Here is a 23481-nt window from a genome sequence, read left to right as displayed (position 1 = left end):
GCTCTGGAGCCCACGTTGCATGCTACTTAGTGCATCCCCAGTTGAAAAATGTTAAAAAAACACCTCATTGAAAGCTTCTTCAGAGGATTTTTTTTTAAAAAGCAATGTTTTCAAATCTGTAAAAAAGACCATACTTTACCCATAAGAGAGATGACTGAGAAAAACGTTGAAGAAGAACACCCCCAACAAATCGAATAATTGTTAAAACAAGCATTTGCAATGCAATAGGTGTCGCATTATTAAAGTTTGATCTATTGGAGTTGCATTATTTAGCAATTCCAATAGCTCAAACTTTAATAATGCGAGGACTATTGCATTGCAAATGCTTGTTTAATATTTTCCTCTGATCTGCGTAGTTAACAAGGTGTTGAGAAAAGAACAAGTCGTCTAGTGTTGGTTCATATGAATATTAAAACAAAATCCACCACCACCACACAGACATGACTAGGATGCTCCAGTAAAAACAAAAAGGTTTCAGTAGACCCATATATTTCAACGTATTCCTTAAATTATGCCAACTGTTGGACCCGGGCCTTTTTGGCTGGTTCACCCCTGAACTTTTTGCTTTTGATGGCGACCGGGCGTCCATGATTTCTGGCTTGGCGCACTTTTTCCCTGGGTCCCAGTGTAAAGTGCGTGCGTGGAGTAAGGTTGGCATGCCCTCCCATAGGAATGCATGGGGAATGTGTGTGTCCATGTTAGTTCCTGATGTGTGGGGAGTGCAGGCTCAAGTTTGGTATGTGCGAACTCTTGAGAGTGAATGCTGCGCAATGGTATGTGCGGCGTGTATGTGTCTAGTGGGGAAGTGCCACTTCTAGACATTGATGTGTGTGTGTGCAGTGAGGGTGCTGGAGCGTGATTGGCTGGAGCTGGCTGGCAAGCCTGGCTCCAGGAAGTCTGGATGGGTCTGCCCAGGAGTGAGTGGAGAGATCAGCATGGGTGATGGGAGGGAGGGCTGCACCTGGTTCCTGAATGGGGCTACGCTTTCCCCACACAATGCTGGCTCTGCCCTCTGTGGTGCGTCTAACGACCCTAGCCTCCCTAGTGAATGAAAAGGGTGGTTGAGCCATCAAGGGTGCTCCAAAACCAGCTGCGACTGGTTTCTTCCCCACCCTGCACCTACAGACAAAGGATTCAGTGGTATAAGAAGGGGCTGTGTCCCCTTACATTTTGTTCTCGTGTAGGATCCTGTCTGAGGGGGGGCTGTTGCTGTGCTGGGCGCCAGGAGGAACGCCATTTGGACTGCCTTCCTGCCTGGAGGCCCAGTGAGCTGGCTCTGGGCCCAGCCCTGCCCCCCCTCCCTGCCTAAAAGAACTTTGCTGGACTTTTTGTTCCATTAAGCGCTGGGAGCGCTTGATTCCTGCATATAGCGCCTGGTTGCGCTGTCTTTTAGTGCTTGGGAGCGGTTATTTACCCCGCATTTGTTGTGGGGGAAAGCAGGTGCCCACCCTTCGTGTTGCTGCTTGTTTGCGGCTGCCCACGCCGCACCTGTGGCTGTTTTTATTGCCCCAAGCGAGTGCCTACCTCGCCTTATATTTAAATCAGAGAGGGTGCCCACCCCTCATTTGGCAGAAGAGATCACCGCCGCAGCCTGGGACAACCGATCACCGCGGCCCGGCCCGCGAACAGGAAGTCAGGCAGGCCAAGAGCGGGCCTCTGGGGCAACCGGAACAAGAAGTAGGAGGGCGGGAAACCTACCCCGCCTCCCACGGAACTGTTGCGGCTGTTTCGAGCACCGGAGCAGGCAGGAGCCGACCCTGCGCCCCGGTGTACTCGTCAAGGAGAAGGAGATCGCCGCCCAGGGGACCGGAGCAAGAGAGGATCGAAAAGGAGAAGAAGAGGTGCGCTGCACTCCAGGCACACCGGTGAGTGGAGCTGAGCCGGGAAGAGTGGGTGTGAGGTCAAAGCCCTGTGGTTGTTGGTGGGAGAGAGAGGGGGACGCCAGGGCACAGTGCCGGTGCCCGCTCCCCCAGTGTGCTGGCTTTCTTCCCCAGGCATTCCTTCGTGTGTGAGCCTAAGAGAGGCTCCGGGGGCACTTTCGTTGGTTTCCGATTTCTGAGGGGCTCAGTGACATTTCTTGAGAGCCCACGGGGGCTCGGGGGCATTGCATGTTTTTGAGCCCAGCGAGGCTCCAACGACGACCATTCTTGTGTAGAGCCCTGAGAGGGCTCAGGGGGCATTTCTTCATTGTTAGAGCCGAGAAGGCTCCACGGGGGCATTGGTAATTAGGAGCTCCAAGGCTCCAGGGCCCCATTGTTGTTTTGGAGCCCCAAAGAGGCTCAGGAGCATTGCGTTGTTGTAGAGCCCAGCGAGGCTCTTGGGGGACAGTGCTTTTGGCCAGAGCCTGCGAGGCTCCAGCGTTGGCCCATCAGTATTTTTAGCTGCCCAGCACTTTGTGGGCAGCTGCCACGTTTAGGCCCCTGACACTGGGACACAGGGCGTCCTAGCCCCAATAAGGCCAGAGGGCCTAGGGAATGCCACAGGATGTGGCTCATGTGAGTTTTGCGCAATTGCTTGTGCTTGCACCTCTGAATGTGTATTGATGCATCATGTGTTTCCTTCCTTACACCGCTGAATGTGTTTTGATGAATCATGTGTTTTCTTTCCCTACACCGCTGAATGTTAATGCATCATGTGTAAAGTTCCCATGCTTATACCCCTAAATGTTGCTGATACTTAGGTGGTTGTTTTTCTCCTAGTACAGGTGTTGCTAGTGAGGTCTTGGTTCCCTGCGCAATATTTTCCGAAGGTGGTTAGGGTTGCGTAGGAGGTACTTACCCTTTACCAGTATTCACTGGTTGTGTGCTACATTTTCTATTTGGTTCTACAAGTGTTCTATGTGCTAATTACTATTCCTAAAAAGTGATGATTCCTGACAGTGGTCCAGGTGGCCCTGTCTTGTACATATCCCCTGTAAATTCTGCCTGTGCCTGTTGGCACAGTGTAAAGTGTGTGTTTTTATCTAATGTGTTTTGGTATAATACAAAGGCTATTTTTATATAACCTTGTGTGGAGTTTCCTTTGTGGTGGGCCTTGGGTGTTGTTGCTGGGTGCGCGCGCAAACACTTAACCTACATAGCCCCCAAGTTTAGCCTGGCTGCTCGCGTCACGTTACCTAGAGGGTGAGCAGGGGTTATCTTGGCGTGTAACTCCCTTGCCCTGACTTAGGAGTGGTGGTCTCGGACTGACTTTGGCGCAAGCCCTGGCCAGCCAGGGATCCCTTTTCTAACATTGGTGGCAGGCGGTGAGGATCCGGATTTGTGTTTGCGTTGTACCACAGTGGCAACGGGCCACACTACCAAACTCTGCATTTTAGATAATTACATGTTGGGGATTATTGTTCTTTGAAGTTCTAGTATTTCTTTTCCAAAAAGTGTCCAGTGCATTTGTTACCCCGCCCCGCGCCCAGAGTTTGGTACCTGTGTCACGTTTGGTCAGGTTGAGAAATCAGGGGTGGTAAAAACTGCCTTACCGGTCCGAGGGGGGAGGGGTGGATGAATGGTGTGTCGCCTGGACAAATGAGTGTGAGTTCTCTGGGATAGGGAGATTGCTGAAATACTTTGAACTATGTACTCTTGCATCAGCTCTGACAGTTAAGTCCCCTGTGTTGCACGTGTCTGTGAGCATCCTGCCAAGATGGAATCTTCTTTTAACCTCTGTGGTCTGTTTAAGTACAGTATGCATGAGTTGGTACAGTTTTGTGAGGAGGGAGACATCACAGTGAATGAGTCAGACACCCAGTCCAAGCTTAGGGATAACCTGATCCTATGGCAGAAGGATGACTGGGAACGTGAGCATAGTGAGAAAGAGAGGGCCTGGGCCTCACACCATGAGGGTGGTGGGTCTGTGGGGAGCCCTGAAGAGTCTGAAGAGGAGGATGAGGATGACAGTGAATGGGCAGCAGCAGAGAGCGAGGACCACTTAGATAGGGATTCCCTTGCTGGGTCCAGTGTCAGATGCAGCACCCGATCCCTTTCCCTGTTCCCAGATGAGTGGTTGGATAGGAGGGAAGAGAGGGAGCACCTGCTGGCTATGGAGAAGCTCAGGTTAGAGCATGCCAGAGAGGTAGCGCAGCTGGGTGTGCAGGGGAGGATTGCAGAGGCTGAGAGGGCCTTGGCCAGGGAGAAGATAGCCCTAGAGGGTAGGGTATCCCCTGACCGCAATTATAGTTTTCTGGATTCCCCAGGGAGGGTTGAGTCCAGTGGTGGCAGCAATAGAGAGTACAGTGAAGGAGGTCCCAGTCCCCTTCTCCAAAGAATAGTACCTTGTTCCAGAGAGGACAAGTGCCGGTTGAAGATTAGGGGCAGTAGGAGACTGCCTCACCAGATATGGGGGGGATTATGTGGATGATTGTCGTGATGCACTGCTTGATTGGTTAGAGGTTCACGGGGAACCTGATTTTGAGGGACTGCTCAACCTGGTTATCAGAGAGCAGCTGTTCAATTGTTTTGTGCCAGAGTTACGCCGACACCTGTCGAGGGGTGACTATGTTAGTCCTTGGAAGCTTGCAGAGGAAGCAGACCGCTGGGAAGGTGCCGGAGGTTCTGACACGTCGGGGGTGAGTGAACCCGAGAGTAGTGGGTCGGGTATCTTCCGGCCCAGTGTGGTGGAAGAGGCTCAGAGTAGCCCAGCTAGGTCCCAGTGTAGCGAGAGGGGTGTAGGGGCTCATGTCTTGTCTCAGTGGAGTAAGAGTGAGAGGGGGACTGAGTGCTCCCAGGTGCCTGAAACCCAGTCTCAGAACCTGGATGGTTTCTTGAGGGAACACCAGGTTGGGGACCTAGGCTGTCCTGTTAGACCCCTTGAGGTGGATCTCCTAGTGTCTAGAGAACCTGGAGTATCTTTAAATAGTGTTCCAGTGGTTCTAGTGTCCGGCAGTGCCACTCCAGTTGGGGGGGCACGGAAGTCCGAAGTGAGGAGTGAATGGGGGGATGTGTTCCCCAGTGGGAGAACCAGTGGGTCAGGGACTAGCCAGCTGGGCTACGTTCCCTTGGAGTGACCATGGTGACACCACTTCTGTTATGGGGGATCCTCCCGCACTGTCAGGTGGACAGGGGACGGGAGATATGCGCCAGACAGACAGTCACACAACACATGAGTCATGTGTTAGCCTCAGGGGGATGGTGAGTGAGTCCCCAGAAGTCCTGGAGTGCCAGGCAATTATCCCACCTAGGGGTTTAGACCAAAGGTTGGGAGGCCAGATTCAGGATCGGCCTGACCTGAAGGGTGGGACGTCTGTAACCAGAGTCCTAGTCAGTGCTTCTTCCCGGGGTACCTCTCCAGTTGGGAGGGTGCAGAACTCTGGAAGGGGGTGCAGAGGGTGGGAGAGCCTGCCTCTGACCCCGGTGCAACCTGAGGGGTTAAGCCCTAGGTTGGGAGGATGGCGTTCTAAGGGTACACCTCGCAGGAGGTGGAGGAACCCTAGAAGAAGAGGTAGGGAGAGGAGATCCTTCCCTGAGACTCCTGGTCCGCCTGAGGTTGTAGACCCTAGGTTGGAGAACCAGTGGCAGTCTAGCCCTGTCTTGCAGACAGGAAGAGTGGAGAATGGCTACTATGTGCCAGGGGTTACTACCCCCCACTCTGTGGATAGGCAAGGACCGGTGGCACCTTGGTGGCCCAGGGCCTGGTCCTGGCTGCGGACGGCTTTGGAGTACCAGTGGGGTAGCACAATTGTTCCAGATGGTGGTTTTAGAAGGAATCCCAGGGGTTCACAGTGGCGTGGAACAGGACGGTGTCCCTGCAGTGGCGGGCCCATGTCCGTGTTCTTTCGCCCAAAGCAGGGAAGCCCATCACGGTGGTGATCGGTCTACCCTGCGTTTTGGCTGGAAGGGGGTTGTTGGACCCGGGCCTTTTTGGCTGGTTCACCCCTGAACTTTTTGCTTTTGATGGCGACCTGGCGTTCATGATTTCTGGCTTGGCGCACTTTTTCCCTGGGTCCCAGTGTAAAAAGCGTGCGTGGAGTAAGGTTGGCATGCCCTCCAATAGGAATGCATGGGGAATGTGTGTGTCCATGTTAGTTCCTGATGTGTGGGGAGTGCAGGCTCAAGTTTGGTATGTGCGAACTCGTGAGAGTGAATGCTGCGCAATGGTATGTGCGGTGTGTATGTGTCTAGTGGGGAAGTGCCACTTGTAGTCATTGATGTGTGTGTGCAGTGAGGGTGCTGGAGCGTGATTGGCTGGCAAGCCTGGCTCCAGGAAGTCTGGATGGGTCTGCCCAGGAGTGAGTCGAGAGATCAGCATGGGTGATGTGAGGGAGGGCTGCACCTGGTTCCTGAATGGGGCTGGGCTTTCCCCCCACAATGCGGCTCCGCCCCCTGTGGTGCGTCTCGCGACCCTAGCCTCCCTAGTGAATGAAAAGGGTGGTTGAGGATTTTCAGTAGTATAAGAAGGGGCTTTGTCCCCTTACATGTTGTTCCCGTCCAGGATCCTGTCTGAGGGGGGGGCTGTTGCTGTGCTGGGCGCCAGGAGGACCGCCACTTGGAATGCCTCCCTGCCTGGAGGCCCAGTGAGCTGGCTCTGGGCCCAGCCTTGCCCCCCTCCCTGCCTAAAAGAACTTTGCTGGACTTTTTGTTCCCTTAAGCGCTGGGAGCGCTTGATTCCTGCTTATAGCACCTGGGAGCGCTGTCTTTCAGTGCTTGGGAGCGGTTATTTACCCCGCATTTTGCATGGGGGAAAGCAGGTGCCCACCCTGCGTGTTGCCGCTTGTTCGCGGCTGCCCACGCCGCACCTGTGGCCGTTTTTATTGCCCCGAGCGAGTGCCTACCTCGCCTTATATTTAAATCAGAGAGGGTGCCCACCCCTCATTTGGCAGAAGAGATCACCGCCGCAGCCTGGGACAACCGATCACCGCGGCCCGGCCCGCGAACAGGAAGTCAGGCAGGCCAAGAGCGGGCCTCTGGGGCAACCGGAACAAGAAGTAGGAGGGCGGGAAACCTACCCCGCCTCCCACGGAACTGTTGCGGCTGTTTCGAGCACCGGAGCAGGCAGGAGCCGACCCTGCGCCCCGGTGTACTCGTCAAGGAGAAGGAGATCGCCGCCCAGGGGACCGGAGCAAGAGAGGATCGAAAAGGAGAGAGCCCCGAGGAGCGGGAGCTCTACTGGCACCCCCGCGAAGGAGAAGAGGTGCGCTTCACTCCAAGCACACCGGTGAGTGGAGCTGAGCCGGGAGGAGTGGGTGTGAGGTCGAAGCCCTGTGGTTGTTGGTGGGAGAGAGAGGGGGACGCCGGGGCACATTGCCGGTGCCCGCTCCCCCAGTGTGCTGGCTTTTTTCTCCAGGCATTCCTTCATGTGCGAGCCTAAGAGAGGCTCCGGGGGCACTTTCGTTGGTTTCGGAGTCCTGAGGGGCTCAGTGACATTCTTGAGAGCCCTTGAGGGCTCTGGGATATTGCGTGTTTTTGAGCCCAGCGAGGCTCCAACGACGACCATTCTTGTGTAGAGCCCTGAGAGGGCTCGGGGAGCATTTCTTCATTGTTAGAGCCGAGAAGGCTCCACGGGGGCATTGGTAATTAGGAGCTCCAAGGCTCCAGGGCCCCATTGTTGTTTTAGAGCCCCAGAGAGGCTCAGGAGCCTTGCGTTGTTGTAGAGCCCAGCAAGGCTCTTGGGGGACAGTGCTTTTGGCCAGAGCCTGCGAGGCTCCAGTGTTGGCCCATCAGTATTTACAGCTGCCCAGCACTTTGTGGGCAGCTGCCTCGTTTAGGCCCCTGACACTGGCAACTGACAAGGCCAGAGGGCCTAGGGACTGCCACAGGTTGTGGCTCATGTGAGTTTTGCGCAATTGCTTGTGCTTGCACCTCTGAGTGTGTTTTGATGCATCATGTGTTATGCATCATGTGTAAAGTTCCTATGCTTATACCCCTAAATGTTGGTGATACTTAGGTGGTTGTTTTTCTCCTAGTACAGGTGTTGCTAGTGAGGTCTTGGTTCCCTGCGCAATATTTTCCTAAGGTGGTTAGGGTTGCGTAGGAGGTACTTACCCTTTACCAGTATTCACTGGTTGTGTGCTACATTTTCTATTTGGTTCTACAAGTGTTCTATGTGCTAATTACTATTCCTAAAAAGTGATGATTCCTGACAGTGGTCCAGGTGGCCCTGTCTAGTACATATCCCCTGTAAATTCTGCCCGTGCCTGTTGGCACAGTGTAAAGTGTGTGTTTTTATCTAATGTGATTTGGTATAATACAAAGGCTATTTTTATATAACCTTGTGTGGAGTTTCCTTTGTGGTGGGCCTTGGGTATTGTTGCTGGGTGCGCGCGCAAACACTTAACCTACTTAGCCCCCAAGTTTAGCCTGGCTGCTCGCGTCACGTTACCTAGAGGGTGAGCAGGGGTTATCTTGGCGTGTAACTCCCTTGCCCTGACTTAGGAGTGGTGGTCTCGGACTGACTTTGGCGCAAGCCCTGGCCAGCCAGGGATCCCGTTTCTAACACCAACCAAACTGTTCAAAGTAGTAAAACATCCTTTGCATCAGGCAGAGTGCTTCCATGGTGGTTGCTAATGATTTGGGGCACAATATATACCTGTATAACAATCAAAAGAAGCTACCTTCAAACAGACTGGAAAAAACATCAAATCCTTGTGAGCCCACTGCTGTTGTGTTGCTGTTGCGTTCTGCCAACAAAAATGTACCCAGCCCAAATGATAGATCGTATAAGGTGTGTTCGAGGCATGTGGGCTGCTAAATTCATATCTTAGCATTAGATCGCCACCTAGTGTTGGGTCCGGATGATCGCACATTGTTGTCCTGGAAGAGTCTTCGAAGTATCCTGAGATGGGTGGCTCCTCCCCTGGACTACAGTGCGCATGGGCATCGGCTCCATCCCCAGATTGTTTTTTTCCGCCATTGGGTTCGGATGCGGTCTCGACGTCTCTCCGTCGGAACCGAATAAACATCACTTTTTACGGCCAAAAGGCTTTGGGTTCTTTACGTCGGTATTGTTTGCGTACGGTCTCGAGTTCTTCCGTCTCTCGGAGCCGGAATCACCGGAGTTTTTTACTACTCTTCGGACATCGAGGCCTTCTCATCGCGACTCGACACCAAGTTCCCAACATGGAGCGGAGTCCGTTTAAACTCTGTCCGCTCTGTGGGTCCAAATACCCACATATAGACGTACACCCGGTCTGTAATAAGTGCCTTTCGCCAGACCATGACGAAGGAAGTTGCCGGGCCTGTGCGAAGTTCAGGTCGAAGAAAACTCTCACGATTCGGCGCGCAGTGCGCCTTGTGGCCAAACAAGCGGCCCCGGATCCAGATAACATCTTCGGCGACCAAGAAGAAGAGGACCAGAGCCATCATCTTCAAATCTCCCCGCCTGAGACGGAGGTCGAGGCTGATCCGGAATATGACGACGACGGAGTCGTGGGTCAAGGCCTTGAATACGTCGACGAGGTAGGGGACGACGTTATGGTTTATGGGGCCGAGGAAGATAGCTCAGGGGACGAGCTATGCCCCGAAGTTGACGAACATCAGGAGAGGGTCGCGGGATCGCCTGTCGGCCTTACCCAAGACCCTGTAGCGCAAGCCACGGCCCCGCCTGCCGGCCCGGCCACGGACATACTTGCTGCGCCGAGGGTTTCGAAACCGAAACTGAAAGCAACGGTCTCGACTGCACCTAAAATGGCCGAACCGAAACCGAAAGTTAAGGACTCAATCGTCCCTAAGATGGCGGTCGCAACAGCAAAAACAAATAAACAGGCGGCCTCATCGACTCCGTCGACCTCCGGTCCGCAGAAGTCGAAGAAACACGGCGATTCCACTGGGTCGAAATCGGCGCCGGAGGAGAGATCCTCTAAAAAGGGTGGCACGCACAAGACAAGCGCGCCGGCGAAGCCTGCCAAGGCAACCGACACAGCCCCGGCTCCAACGGGGACATCTGCGCATCGCTCCAGGGACTCGGGGTCGGCGCCGTCCATCCCTCCAAAAGACCAACGGAACGTCGCATCCGAAGGCAAGGCCACCTCGTCGGTGCCAAAGACATCGGTCACCGACGCATCTCTCGTGGCTGCTTCACTACAAAGAATTAAAGACAAGGCTTTTTCTTCGTCGACGCCAACGCCATCGACGCAGAGGGCGGCAGATGTCCCGGTCAAGCCGGCAAGTAAGCTCCTCTTCCTTCTACCGCCAAAAGTGGTGCCAAAGGCCTTTTCCTCGAAATCGACGCCAAAGAAGTCGGACTCTTCTACGGCAGAGACATCTTCGGGTCAAGTGCTCGACCCTGAAGAAGATTCGGAGTGCTTCATAGACGCGGACACGGGGAAGTTAACCCTTTATAAAAGGAAGATCACTTCGCAGCCGGTGGAATCCTACGTCATTCCCCTAAAGAAGAAAAAGTTTCCACAGGACGCCTCAGGCCTCATGGAACCTATCCAGCCTCCTCTGGGACGGAGCCCAACACCGTCTCCAGACCACTCTGAAAGTGAGGGCTATGGTGAAGATGAACAATACACCTTCCCAGTAAATGAACCTGATGCACAGCCAGATTCTTATTATGGCATTGGGGACCAAGGCACCCAAGATGTGGGGCAAGACCCACAGACTTTCAGTACACGTGCATCCCCTACGGAGGATTCTGCAGGTTTTCATGCACTCATTGAGAGGGCAGCTGCTAATCATGATGTGGACATGCATGCTGACCCAGTTGAGGAGGACTTTCTATTCGACACATTTTCAGTTTCGGAAAGAAATGTAAAGACCCTGCCTATGCTCAAAGGGGTCCTCAAGCATGCTGCGGACATCTTTAAAGAGCCTACCAGGGCGAGGGTGGTCAACCCACGTATTGAAAAAAAGTACAGACCAGCGCCTGCAGACCCTGCATACATTCGAGGACAGTTGCCGCTTGACTCCTTGGTGGTAGCAAACGCACGCAAGAGGGCCAACTCCCAAACAACGGGTGAAGCTCCTCCCCCGGATAAGGAGTCCAAAGTGCTAGAGGCAGGAGGCAAAAGAGTGGCTGCACAGGCTGCCAATTTCTGGCGTATTGCAAATACACAGGCACTACTGGCACGTTATGATAGATCACATTACGACACACTAGAGCAGATTGTAGAACACCTGCCTCCGCAGTTTCAAGAGGGCACCAAAATGATTATACAAGAAGGACAACTGATCTCCAACGCGGCCATAAAGTGCGCACTTGATGTCGCGGACACAGCCGCTAGGGCCATTAACACCAGTGTCATGCTCAGAAGACAGGCTTGGCTCCGCATATCGGGGTTCAAACCTGACATTCAAACAACCATACTTAATCAACCAGTCAATCCGGATAGACTGTTTGGTCCAGATGTTGACACCACCCTGGAAAAGATTAAAAAGGACACTGAAACCGCTAAATCGATGGGGGCCCTACAATCTCAGCAGTTTCGTGGCAATAATTTTCGTCGCTCAGGTGCCCGTGGAGTCACCAGAGGACAGATGGGTCAACAGTCACAGTTCCCTAGAGGTGGAGCACAGTCCTCGTACCCCAAACAAAACAAGAGGGGCTACAGGGGAAACAGCAACAAAGGACGTGGCAAGGGAGGCAACAATTCACGCTCCTCTGCCCCGAGCAACCAGTGACTCTCTGTCACTGCCCCCCGACCATTTAACACCTGTCGGGGGGAGAATACAGCAGTTCCTGCCCGTCTGGATCAACATCACCACAGACAGGTGGGTGCGACAGCTTATCCAGTACGGTTATTGTCTAGAGTTGAAATCCACTCCACCCAACATTCCACCAAGGCAAAGACCTATGTCCGCAGAGCACTTGCACTTATTGCAGCAGGAAGTGTTGGTGATGCTGCAAAAAGGGGCAATCGAGCTCGTGCCAGTGGGGGAGGAAGGCACAGGGGTTTATTCCCTGTACTTCCTCATTCCAAAGAAGGACGGATCTCTCAGACCGATTCTGGATCTCCGTCCCCTCAATCTGTACATACTGTCAGAGCATTTCCACATGCTTACACTGCAACAGATTCTTCCTATGTTAAACAAAGGAGACTTCTTAGCAACCTTGGATCTCAAGGATGCTTATTTCCACATTCCGCTACATCCGTCCCACAGAAAGTACCTCAGGTTCACTATCCAGGGCACGCATTATCAGTTCAAAGTCCTACCCTTCGGAGTCACAACTGCCCCAAGGGTCTTTACCAAGTGTCTGGCGACTGTAGCGGCGCACCTCAGGAGGCAGAACATCCATGTCTACCCCTACCTCGACGACTGGCTCGTTCAAGCCAGGTCGGAACAGCAGTGCGCCGCGGACATGTCGACTACCATTCACCTCCTTCACGACCTGGGTTTCTCGTTGAATTACCCGAAGTCACACCTTCAGCCGGCACACGTCCGGCAGTTTCTGGGTGCGACAATCAATACCCTGACGGCCTCGGCACAACCAAACCAGGTCAGGATAGACGGCATACAGTCTTTAATCCAGAAGTTCAGACCGGGACACTCACTTCCAGCAAGAGTGTTCATGCAGTTGATAGGCATGATGGCCTCCTGCATCTTCATAGTCCCTCACGCACGGTTGCATATGCGCCCGCTCCAGGAGTGCTTAGCAAATCAGTGGACACAGGCTCAGGGACAATTAACAGACCTAGTGTTGGTTACCAGTCGGGCATACAACTCTCTGCATTGGTGGACTCCACACAACCTTTGCAAGGGCCGACTGTTCCAGGAGCCAGTGCCACAGGTTATCCTGACAACGGACGCATCTCTCCAGGGATGGGGAGCACACCTGCTCACTTACACAGTGCAGGGACTATGGACGACGCAGCAACAGAAGATGCACATCAACTATCTAGAACTGATGGCGATCTTCATGGCACTCAAGTCCTTCATTGTACATCTCTGCAACAAAGTGGTGTTAGTCCGGACGGACAACATGACCGCGATGTACTACATCCAAAAACAGGGGGGCACCCACTCACCACAGCTGTCTCACCTGGCTCAGAGCATGTGGAAGTGGGCCATTCAGAGGAACATCTTCCTCATGGCAGAACACCTCCCGGGGAAGGACAATCAGATGGCGGATCTGCTCAGCAGATACAGTCATCAAATGCACGAGTGGGAGATACATCCATCGGTACTCCAGCCGTACTTCCAAAGGTGGGGGCGTCCAGACATAGACCTGTTCGCCACAAGGGAGAACGCAAAATGCCAAAGCTTCGCCGCCAGGTTCCCACACCCCCAATCGCAGGGCAATGCGATATGGATGAACTGGTCAGGCAAATTTGCTTACGCTTTTCCCCCGACACCCCTGATACCACTGGTGGCGAGGAAACTACGGCAACACTCCATGACACTCATCCTAGTTGCTCCAACGTGGGCGCGCCAAGCATGGTACACCACGTTCCTCGAACTCTCAGTGGTCCCGCATCAAAGACTGCGCCTCACGCCCAGACTTCTGACGCAGAACCATGGAGAAATTCAGCATCCAGATCCGCAACAGCTCAACCTAGCGATCTGGCTCCTGAAGTCTTAGAGTTTGGATACCTAAACCTACCTCCTGAATGCATGAACATCATCAAGGAGGCGAGGAAGCCGTCAACCAGAGCATGCTATGCCGCAAAATGGAAGCGTTTTGTCATCTACTGTGCAGACAATGGCATAAACCCGCTAGATGCATCTATCCCTAACATCATTTGCTATCTGTTACACCTTTATAAGTGCAAGCTAGCGTTCACTTCTATTCGGATACATCTATCCGCCATCGCGGCTTACCTTCAAAATAGGCAGCATCTCTCAGTCTTCAGGGTGCCTGCCATTAAAGCGTTCCTTGAAGGCCTGAAACGAGTCATTCCCCCAAGAACACCGCCAGCTCCCGTGTGGAACCTCAATGTGGTCCTCACCAGACTGATGGGACCACCGTTTGAGCCAATGCACTCGTGCGAACTGCAATTCCTAACGTGGAAAGTTGCTTTCCTAATTGCCATTACGTCACTAAGACGCGTAAGTGAGTTGCAAGCACTCACGATACAAGAACCATTCATCCAGATTCATCCAAATAGGGTAGTACTACGTACTAACCCCAAATTCCTTCCAAAGGTGGTGTCACATTTTCATCTCAACCAAACTATCGATTTGCCTGCATTCTTCCAGAACCCACAAACAGTGGCGGAAAGGATGCTCCATACGTTAGACGTACGGAGGGCATTGATGTACTACATAGACAGGACACAACACTTTAGGAAGACAAAACAACTCTTTGTTGCCTTCTCACCACAACACAAAGGCAACCCAATTTCCAAAGCAGGAATAGCCAGATGGATTGTTAAGTGCATTCAAATCTGTTATCATAAAGCCAAGCGCACTTTAACAATACCCCCAAAGGCACACTCCACACGCAAGTTGGGGGCATCCATGGCTTTCCTTGGAAACATTCCTCTAGAGGACATTTGCAGAGCAGCCACGTGGATTACACCACATACCTTTACAAAACACTACTGTGTTGATGTACATTCCAAACAGCAAGCGGCTGTAGGACAGGCTGTTCTCAAGACACTTTTTCAGGTTTCTGCAGCTGGCACGGGCAACCGCCGCTGATGGAGGGACTGCTATGTATTCTATGCTAAGATATGAATTTAGCAGCCCACATGCCTCGAACTGAATATGCTACTTACCAGTATGCATCTGTTCTTGGCATGTAGGGCTGCTAACATTCATATCGCCCACCCTCCTCCCCGGTGCCTGTCGCAGCTGCAGATATACTATTGTATTCAATCATTAGCATGGACATCCTTTACACTTTTCACTCCATCCTCTGCCACAATGGCGAAAAACAATCTGGGGATGGAGCCGATGCCCATGCGCACTGTAGTCCAGGGGAGGAGCCACCCATCTCAGGATACTTCGAAGACTCTTCCAGGACAACAATGTGCGATCATCCGGACCCAACACTAGGTGGCGATCTAATGCTAAGATATGAATGTTAGCAGCCCTACATGCCAAGAACAGATGCATACTGGTAAGTAGCATATTCAATTCATTTTCCGAACAAGGGGAGGTATAGGAAAAACAACAACAAAAGGGCCTGTCCTCTAGGTAGTATGCTATAATCAACAAGTATTTGCAATGCAATAGGTCTCGTGTTTGTGAGAGTTTGAGCTATTGGCATATTAAGTCAACACATAAATAAAAGGAATCGTTATTTACAATGCCAATAGCTCAAACTCTCATAAATGCGAGACCTATTGCATTGCAAATGCTTGTTGTTTCTTGGTGCTTTTTTTGTATTACTTGGAGCTACCTTTCTTGGCAGTTTCTCAGCTAGCGTTGGAATTTATATTCTTATTCATCGAAGATGAGCAGTGCGGCACCACACCGGTTAATTATGGTAGCAATATAATCATCATGGTTTTTGAAAGAGAGCAAATTATTGAGGATACTGGACACTCATGGGAACCAGTGAAGGGTAAATAACTTTTTATCCATCAATAGTCTCTAAAGAAGCAATAAGGTCCGTCTTTGACCAAGACTAGGTTGTCTCCCTGTATCTATAGTGGTCTTCCCAGATTACACACATTTGAAATAACATAAGGCAATTAGCACTTGATGTTCATTGTTGACCCTTATTTGCAGTAAGACTAATAGGAATTGCGACCTCGTCTCTATTATCACCACGTCGTTGTTAAACTGAAACTTTATTTTAAAAAAATTCTGTTGGCTTACCAGAAATATTTATCCATCATTCTTTAGGTGCAATTATCACCAATTATAATGTGCCTGTCTCTATGTTTGATTAATGTTTATTTTTCTAGGGTCTTAATGCTGCTTTGTTCCATGAGAATAAGGACCCTCGCACTTTTGTTTCTTTGGTACCTACTTCTGCACACTCTGGAGATGGCATGGGAAGTCTGATAGCACTGCTGGTTGACTTGACGCAAACCATGTTAACGAAAAGGTTGGCACACTGTGAAGAATTGAGAGCACAGGTCATGGAGGTAAGACAGGATTTACTTTTCTGGGAAAAACTTATTTTGGGTATTTTATTGCTTTTTAGTATGGCAAAACAGAGTACTTTAGGATTTAAGTCGAAAACGTCTTACATTGTAAACGAACCCTTTAATTTTAATTGGTTTACTTGTGTTACCTTCAGGTGAAATCACTTCCAGGCATGGGTACAACAATAGATGTAATTTTGATCAATGGCAGATTACGAGAAGGTGATACGATTATTGTTCCTGGTGTAGAAGGTCCCATAGTAACACAAATCAGAGGCCTTCTCTTGCCTCCTCCGATGAAGGAATTAAGAGTAAAGGTATGTATTTTGTGACATTCTCCATAAATTTACAAACATTATCTACTGTACAAATGTTCAGTATTGGATCGAGATGTAACTTTAGCTGTGGCATTTACATTGCTTTTCGGAAAAAGTATGTGCTTACTTTAAGGAAGGTTTGTTGCATAGTAATATAATTATCCTCACTTATTGTGGAAATGGGTGTGTAAGAAAGTGCCCTCTTTTTGCATGGTTGCCCCCACTTTTTGCTAAACTTCTGATGTGCTTTGACTGAGTGTGCCCTGGGTTCCTGCCAAACAGGTACCCAGGGCCTATGTTCTTTCCCTAAACTGCATTGAAAACAAAGCCTGATCGGCACTCTTTGGCCACAGGTCAGTCCCTTGTAAATAGTACCACAGGTACCAAGGGCACTCTGGCCAGGGGAGGCCTCTAAAGGCTGCAGCACTTATTGTGCCACCATTATACACACACACACTGCATTTGCAAGCTGTGTGTTTTGATGCAGAACCAAGTGAAGAGTCGACATGGTACACATCCCTCTGTGCCATGCCTACAACCCACTGCCCTGGCATATGCCAGCCACCCCTCTAGCTGGGTGCACTACACCAGTGGCGAGGGTACAGGTGCATGAGCCCTGCACTGTATAAGCCAATTCTTGGACATTGTAAGTGCTGTAGTGCCATTAAGAGTATATGATACTGAGAGTTTGGTATTAAGAACTCCACAGCACCATAATCGCTTTAGTGAAAACTGGGAAGTTTCGTATTAAACTTCTCAGCACATTAAACCCACACCGATGCCGGTATGTGATTTAATGAAAAATGCAAACAGAGGGCACCTTAGCAATGTCCCCTGAAAAATGACCTAACACTAGTGTCCAGGCTGAGTGGCTGCTCGCCAGCTGCCACAACTAGGTGCCAAGCCTCCTCCCCAGGATGGGCAGGGTCCATGAAGGGGAAGCTTCAAAGGCTCGCCACTTTTGTGAGCTTCCCCAGGCCTTCCGCTACTTCCAGCAACTGCCCCCCACCTTGTCCTGACCCCCACTTTGGGCAGAACAATCGGCAGGAAAACCAAGTGAGGAAGGAAGGTGTGCCCACCTTTGCCAACCCCACCCCTCAGGGTGGGGGGGGGGTGAGGCACAACTCTCAGTCCACACAATCTTGCAGATGGGGGGACTCAGCCAACCAGAGTGAGGCATATGACCCCCTCCCACTGGCGGGTGGCATAATCAGGGGAGTACCCACCCCAAGTTAGGGACCTATTGGTCTTAACCTTTACCTACCTGCAACGCCCCTAAATCTATTATTTAGGGGCAACCCTGAATCATGCCTCCTGGGAGAAGAACCAACTAAGAAGTAAAGAAGGACTGAAGAAGCTGTGCTAAAGCTAAGAGGAAGAGAACATCCACTGGCTTGGCCCCAGCCCTACCAGCCTGTCCCCACCTCGAACCTGCGGAAACAAAATCCCGGTGTGTCCTGCAGCCAGCAACCTCAATAACCCAGAGGACCTGCCCTGCCTTCCACAGAAAAGACTCTGTCTCTCATGAGCACCGGATTTGCTCACCCACAGACTCTGGCTCCGGCCAAATCTGCAAGTCTGCACCTGACGCCCACTGCCCGAGTTCGAGTGACCGAACACCAAGAGGAGGTCTTCCCGGCAATCCTGACCTCAGATCTGGTGATCTCTGACCTGCCTTGAATCTCCCAGCAAAGTCTGCAGCCTCTTTCTGTAGTAGGGGATCTCTGTGTATAGTCATAATCTAGTGAATAGTCCCGCCCATGTGCGTGGACCCCGGCAATCAAAAATAATCTCTTAAATTGTCAAATCATGCAGAAACTGCAAAGACACTTAAGAGAGAATTTAAAGACAAATAATGCAGCCTATATCCACAGGCTACACTGTCCAGTACTTCAACTAGAAATTCCACCAAACAACACCACACACAACACAACCTGCCCAGTTTCTACCATAGAGAAACTTGCCTCCACCAGTAAAAGACTCTGAAATGATAGAGAGGAAGGCATGGACAGACAAGCCCCATAGGCTGCCATTATGTGGCTTAAATAGGATACTGTGCCTTTAAGAGAACGTTCCAGAACTTTCTCCCAGTATCCCAGAATGCATAGCAGGTCCCTCTTACTTTCAGTTCTTTTTTCCGGCTCCTGCTAACAGGACCCTGGCATTGAGCTCTCCCTTGTTTCAAGGGTTTATTGGATTTTTGTCACTTTTTTGTATAAAAGTGTTTGAGTATATCTTTCTTGGTGCTTCTCTTCTCTCCTGTGTGTTGGTTCGATTGCATCGACGTCGAGAGGGATGACGACGGTGTGTTCCCTATCTCCCCGGGGTTCCGGGTCGAGACGGCGTGAAGATTCGACGTCGAAGGGCCTGGATAGGCTGCCGTCGAAACCACAGTCGACTGCATCTTCATAGTCATCGTCGGAGTCGACCTATCGACGTCGAAGACGGAGCAACAAGCATCGGCGCTCGCCGTCGAGGCGACACCGCCGATCGCCGTCGAGACAACAGTCGGCGTCGAGTGGCTCCTCGACGTCGAGGTCCTCGAGAAGGAGGAATTGACGCTCGTCGTCTAGAATGGAACGGTCGACGCGCGGAGGCGGCGTTCGGCGTCGAGAAAGAAAAGGTCGACGTCGCGGAGGCGGCGTTCGACGTCGTGGAGGAGGCGTTCGACGTCGTGGAGGAAGAGATCGACGTCGCGGAGGCGATGTTCGACGCCGGAGTCGCGGAGGCGACGTTCGATGCCGGAAAAGAGACGCTCAGCGTCGAGAAGAAAGAGATCGGCGTCTCGGAGTCGCTCCACCTCTCCTAAGCGGCGCAAGAGGAGTTTTGGCGCCAGAAGTCAGTCTGGATCTAGTGGAGGACGCAAGAGGAAGTGATCGCTGTGAGAAGTTGGCCTGATATGCAGTGCTCACTATTCTAGTGATCACTATGTATCAGTCCAAACAACCCTTATTGATGATTGGTTGTAAGTCAACCTTATAGACCAGCTATCCTAGTAGCATGGATACGAGCAGTCTTCGGGCTAAACTCTAGAGGGCGTGTTAAGCCAGCTGTTATACCATCACATATACCCCTTGAACACCAAGTGAAAGGACACCACACAAGTGTTATGAAAATAAACAGTTTATTTATTTAGATCACAACAGCCCTGTACTCTTTATGAGGACAGGGTACTAAGCACACAACAAAACTCTTACGAAAATACTTTAAGTTGCACAATTTACACAAATGCCCGAGGGGCACGAAAAACCATATACTCTAAAAGTGGAATGCGAAATTACTAGCAGGTAAGTACTAATCTCATAGGGTTTGGAATCGCTAGGACTGGACTACTGAACCTTCAGATTACTAGCAGGAGGCCTAGGGGACTCGGGTGCAGAGTGTGCACTCTCACGCGGGATGCGGGACAAAGTCTATGGATACTAGTAAATGCAAAGTTAGTGTTCTCGGGCGAACCCGACTAGGTAGGTCAAAAACGAAAGTGGATCTAGGCACTTAGAGAGTTGTTCTACGCTGGAGCACCGGGGTACTCGGTTCACCTAGCCCAGGGGCTGCGGCTGCATAGGGTTCAAGTGTCGTCGGAAACCCTCGTTGACGAACCAGGAGCCTGAAAGAAGAAGTTGCTGGCAGGCGACCAGTGAAGAAATTCGGATGGATCCAAGCCTGGATCGGAGATGGAAGACACCTGTAAGCAGAGGGGACCAAGTTCTGAATCACTAGCCAGTAATTAGATGGGCACCAGGATGGCACCGGATGGAGTCACCTCGACCAGGTGAGTGGGCGACGCTGGGCTCTGCAGTCTCACGGACCAGGAGGCGTTGTCGGCGACCAGGATGGAGGTGCGAGCTGTCCCACAATGGTATCTGCTGTCGACGTGGCTGGACCCAGGATTGGGGCAACAAGTCTTGGCAAATGCAAGCCCACGCGGTGGACTTAAAATGGCGTCTGGAGTGGACCAGGAGGGTCCGGGGTGCTCCTCTTTTGGAAGGGAGCAAGGGCCAGTCTGGAGCAACCAGACCAGCGGTGTTGATGTCGTCGTTCGTCGTCGGGAAGGCCACAAGCCAGCGGGCTAGTAGCCAGACAACGCGGTGAGCAGCAAAGAGCAGAAGGGCCCCACGCAGATCTGGTGGATGCTGGGGGGCTGGACTTCGGTGCTGGAGCTGCTCAGGGTTGGGGCTTCTCGGACGCCAAAGCACTCACTCGAGGATCCCTCGGCGGTCGTGCTGGGCAAGAGTCGTGCAGTCTTGAAGATGGCCGGTCCCTCGAGGTCTCGTCGCACCCACGGATCTCAGCTGAGCTGACAATGTGGGTAGAGGTCAGAGGTGCCAGGGAAGCCGGGTCTTGACGTGCTGGTCAGTCGGATTCCGGAGGAAGGACGTGCAGCAAACCGCAGTGTTCTTGGATGGTGCCTGCGGGTGCAGGGTGACTACTCCTTAGTCACAAGGGAGAAATCTTGAGAAGAAGTCGAGAGTTCCTTTCGTAGAAAGTAGTTTCAGGATTCAAAGATGATCTAATTTGGAAGGGGGCCCGCTCCTATCTTTATACTAGGAAAAGGGGCTGGCACGCGACTAGGTCCTGCCCATGGGTGGGACCAGGAAGGGGGGTGGTTACACCCCTCTCCCATGCCGAACTTTCCCCAGCTCAGGGGCTGGTGTGCCCCTGGAACTGGTTCTAACCGGCAGATGCATAGTGAGCACCGGGGTGCCACTTGCAGTCACCTTCCTCTAAAACCCTGCCTACCCAGGATACACAAAACCCTGTCTGGTATGGTGCTAGCACCGCCCCTGACAGGAAACCCTTTGTCCAAGCCTCCCTCGCTGGAAGGACCCCCCAGCAGCAGGAAGTCAGACTTGTGTCTGTGGTGGCAGCATCCATTTTGTGATGCTGAGGCTCGAGTTAACTTTAACCGGGGTTCACAGTTACATACATGTCGTGTCCCTCTAGAAGGGAGGAATGCTAACCCCGTCGCCAGAATTGGCGAGGGGTTAGTATTCCAATTCGTATGACACCTTACTCGACATGTTTTGATAAAGCGATACCAGAGTTAGCATTTAACCGCGAGGATTATAATGCACTTAAGAGTATATGGTATGCGTTATCATGGAACAGCTATTAGGACTTGGTTCCGCAAGCTGCAAACGGGCTCAGCTCATGCCAGAGCACCATCTCACACGATTCCAAGCACTCTGCCTTCAGGATTGTCAAGGCCTGCCATAGGAGTGACTGATAGGAATACTGGTGTCCATTTTAGGGTTAGATATAGGTATACTATATCTAAAGCAAAGGGTGATTACACCACCTTGCCCCAGCTGTCGTGCAGCCAGTTGTGTCAGATTTAGATGGCCAGCCAGGGGTGGCATAATACATGCTGCAGCCCCTGGTAGGCCCTGGGTACACCTATGCCCTGAGTTACAGGGTCTGATAAGGTGGCCCAGTACCAATTAGATATGTACCTAAGGTACATGGAATCCATTTTAGAGAGAGAGCAGTGGGCCTGGGGCCCTGAATAGCAGGGTCCCAGGTCAACTAAGTCGGAAAACCAGCAAAACACCAGGCAAAAAGTTGGGGGCAACCATAGTCAGGTATCCACCTTCCTACAATCGCCTGCTGAAGGGGCTGGGTCTCAGCCCCCTTCGCCGAAGGAGTCACCGGGCTCGGTGTACTCGGTGGTATACACACCAACTCGGCCTGGGTCGCCCCCTCCGCCTGTACCTAAGGAGGACCCTCCCACCAACCCTCCACTTCCGCCAGGCCGACCACTACCACCACTTCCACCGCATGGGCCTGCCCCTCGGTCGGTGATACCTCCGGTCCCTCCGCCGAGGTCGACGTCATTACCTCCTCTGCTGACACCTCCTAGGGGGACCCCGAAACCTAGACCCCAGGAGGAACCGAGGAAGACGCCCCCACAGAAACCTGTGGAGCGTCCGCGGGCCGGCAGATAACGCTCTCGCTCTAGGAGAAAGGAGCGATCGCGCCAAAGGTCGTCCACGCGGTCGAGACACCGCCATAGGAGGCACAGATCTCGCTCTCGCACGAGGTCCTCAGGTACCAGGCATTACTCTCAGACCTTGTCGGGATCACCGGACACGAGGGTGTCTCCGATTGATGACCTGGTGGCATTCCATGATGTTCTTTTGAGAGGCGCTGCAAAATTGGGCATATCTTTGACGGTGCCCACACCTAAGACATCAGTCATTTTCGAGACACTGCACCAGAAACACCTGTCTCGTCCACTGCTGCCTCTGGTGCCGGGCCTGGAGGAACCGGCCATGGACCTTTTCCTCACCCCTGAGGTGACGAAGGCGGCCCCATCGAGATTGGTGAAAAAAAATACCGGGCTCCCGATTCGGACCCGGCCTTTCTAAGGGCGGAACCTCCTCCGGATTCTGTCATTATGACGGCGGCCCGCAAACAACATGCCAACACCCCGTCATCCACGGTTCCCCCGGATAAAGAGTCTAGATGGATGGATTCAGCTGGAAGGAAAGTATGTGGAACATCGGCGGCCTCTATGAAGGCTGCGAGTGCCACAGCTTTGTTGGGACGCTACGACCGCGCCCTCTGGGACTCCCTCCAGCAGTTTGCGGAACACTTGCCTCACGGGAAGACTTCCAGGAAGTGCTGAATGAAGGGATGCTGGTAGCGAATCAGATTATCAGCGCTGAAGCAGACTCATCCCTATTAGCGGCACATGGTTTTTGCCATGGGGTTAACCAGCGACGTCACGCCTGGCTCCACCGTACGTCACTAAAACCGGACGCACAGCAAAGGGTAGCCAACCTTCCTTTCTCCGCCGAGACCCTTTTTGGAAAGCATGCGGATGACGAAAGGGCCCGCATGAAGGCGGAGGCCGAAACGCTCACGGCTGTGGGCCTGGAGAAGCCCAAAGAAGCGTAGAAATCGTGGCGCCCATTCCAACAGCGGTTCGGTGGGCAGGGCAGAGGACGTGGCCAACCTTCGGGACAGTCACAGCAACATCAACAGTTCCGTAAGCCGTTCCAGAAACGCCAGAAGGGTAGAGGAGGCCAACAGTCTGCTCCAGCGACCAAAGGCCCAGCCGGGTCTAGGCCCTGAGCACTTACTTCCCCCCGGATCTGTTACCCACTCCGGTAGTGGGAAGCATTCATTTTTTTCTGGCAGAGTGGAGAAAACTTACTCGGGACAAGTGGGTGCTGAATATTGTTTGCATGGATACAGTCTTCGGTTCACCAGCCCGCCTCCAGCAATTCCACCAGTCAGCTCGCAGTTTCAGCT

General features: G+C 52.2%; 1 protein-coding gene across 2 annotated transcripts in view; it reads left to right on the top strand.

Moving 5' to 3' along the window:
• Positions 1 to 23481, top strand: part of EIF5B (eukaryotic translation initiation factor 5B) — a 697227-nt gene that overhangs the window by 532355 nt on the left and 141391 nt on the right. For both annotated transcript variants that reach the window (XM_086934729.1, XM_086934728.1), the window contains exons 16-17: positions 15725 to 15907; positions 16063 to 16224. In XM_086934729.1, the coding sequence (XP_086790855.1) occupies positions 15725 to 15907; positions 16063 to 16224 (345 nt within the window). The remainder of the gene's footprint in view (positions 1 to 15724; positions 15908 to 16062; positions 16225 to 23481) is intronic.

This window comes from Lissotriton vulgaris, chromosome 8, assembly GCF_964263255.1.
Source record: "Lissotriton vulgaris chromosome 8, aLisVul1.2, whole genome shotgun sequence".
Classification (NCBI taxonomy): Eukaryota; Metazoa; Chordata; class Amphibia; order Caudata; family Salamandridae; genus Lissotriton; species Lissotriton vulgaris.
This window is presented reverse-complemented; position numbering and strand designations above follow the sequence as displayed.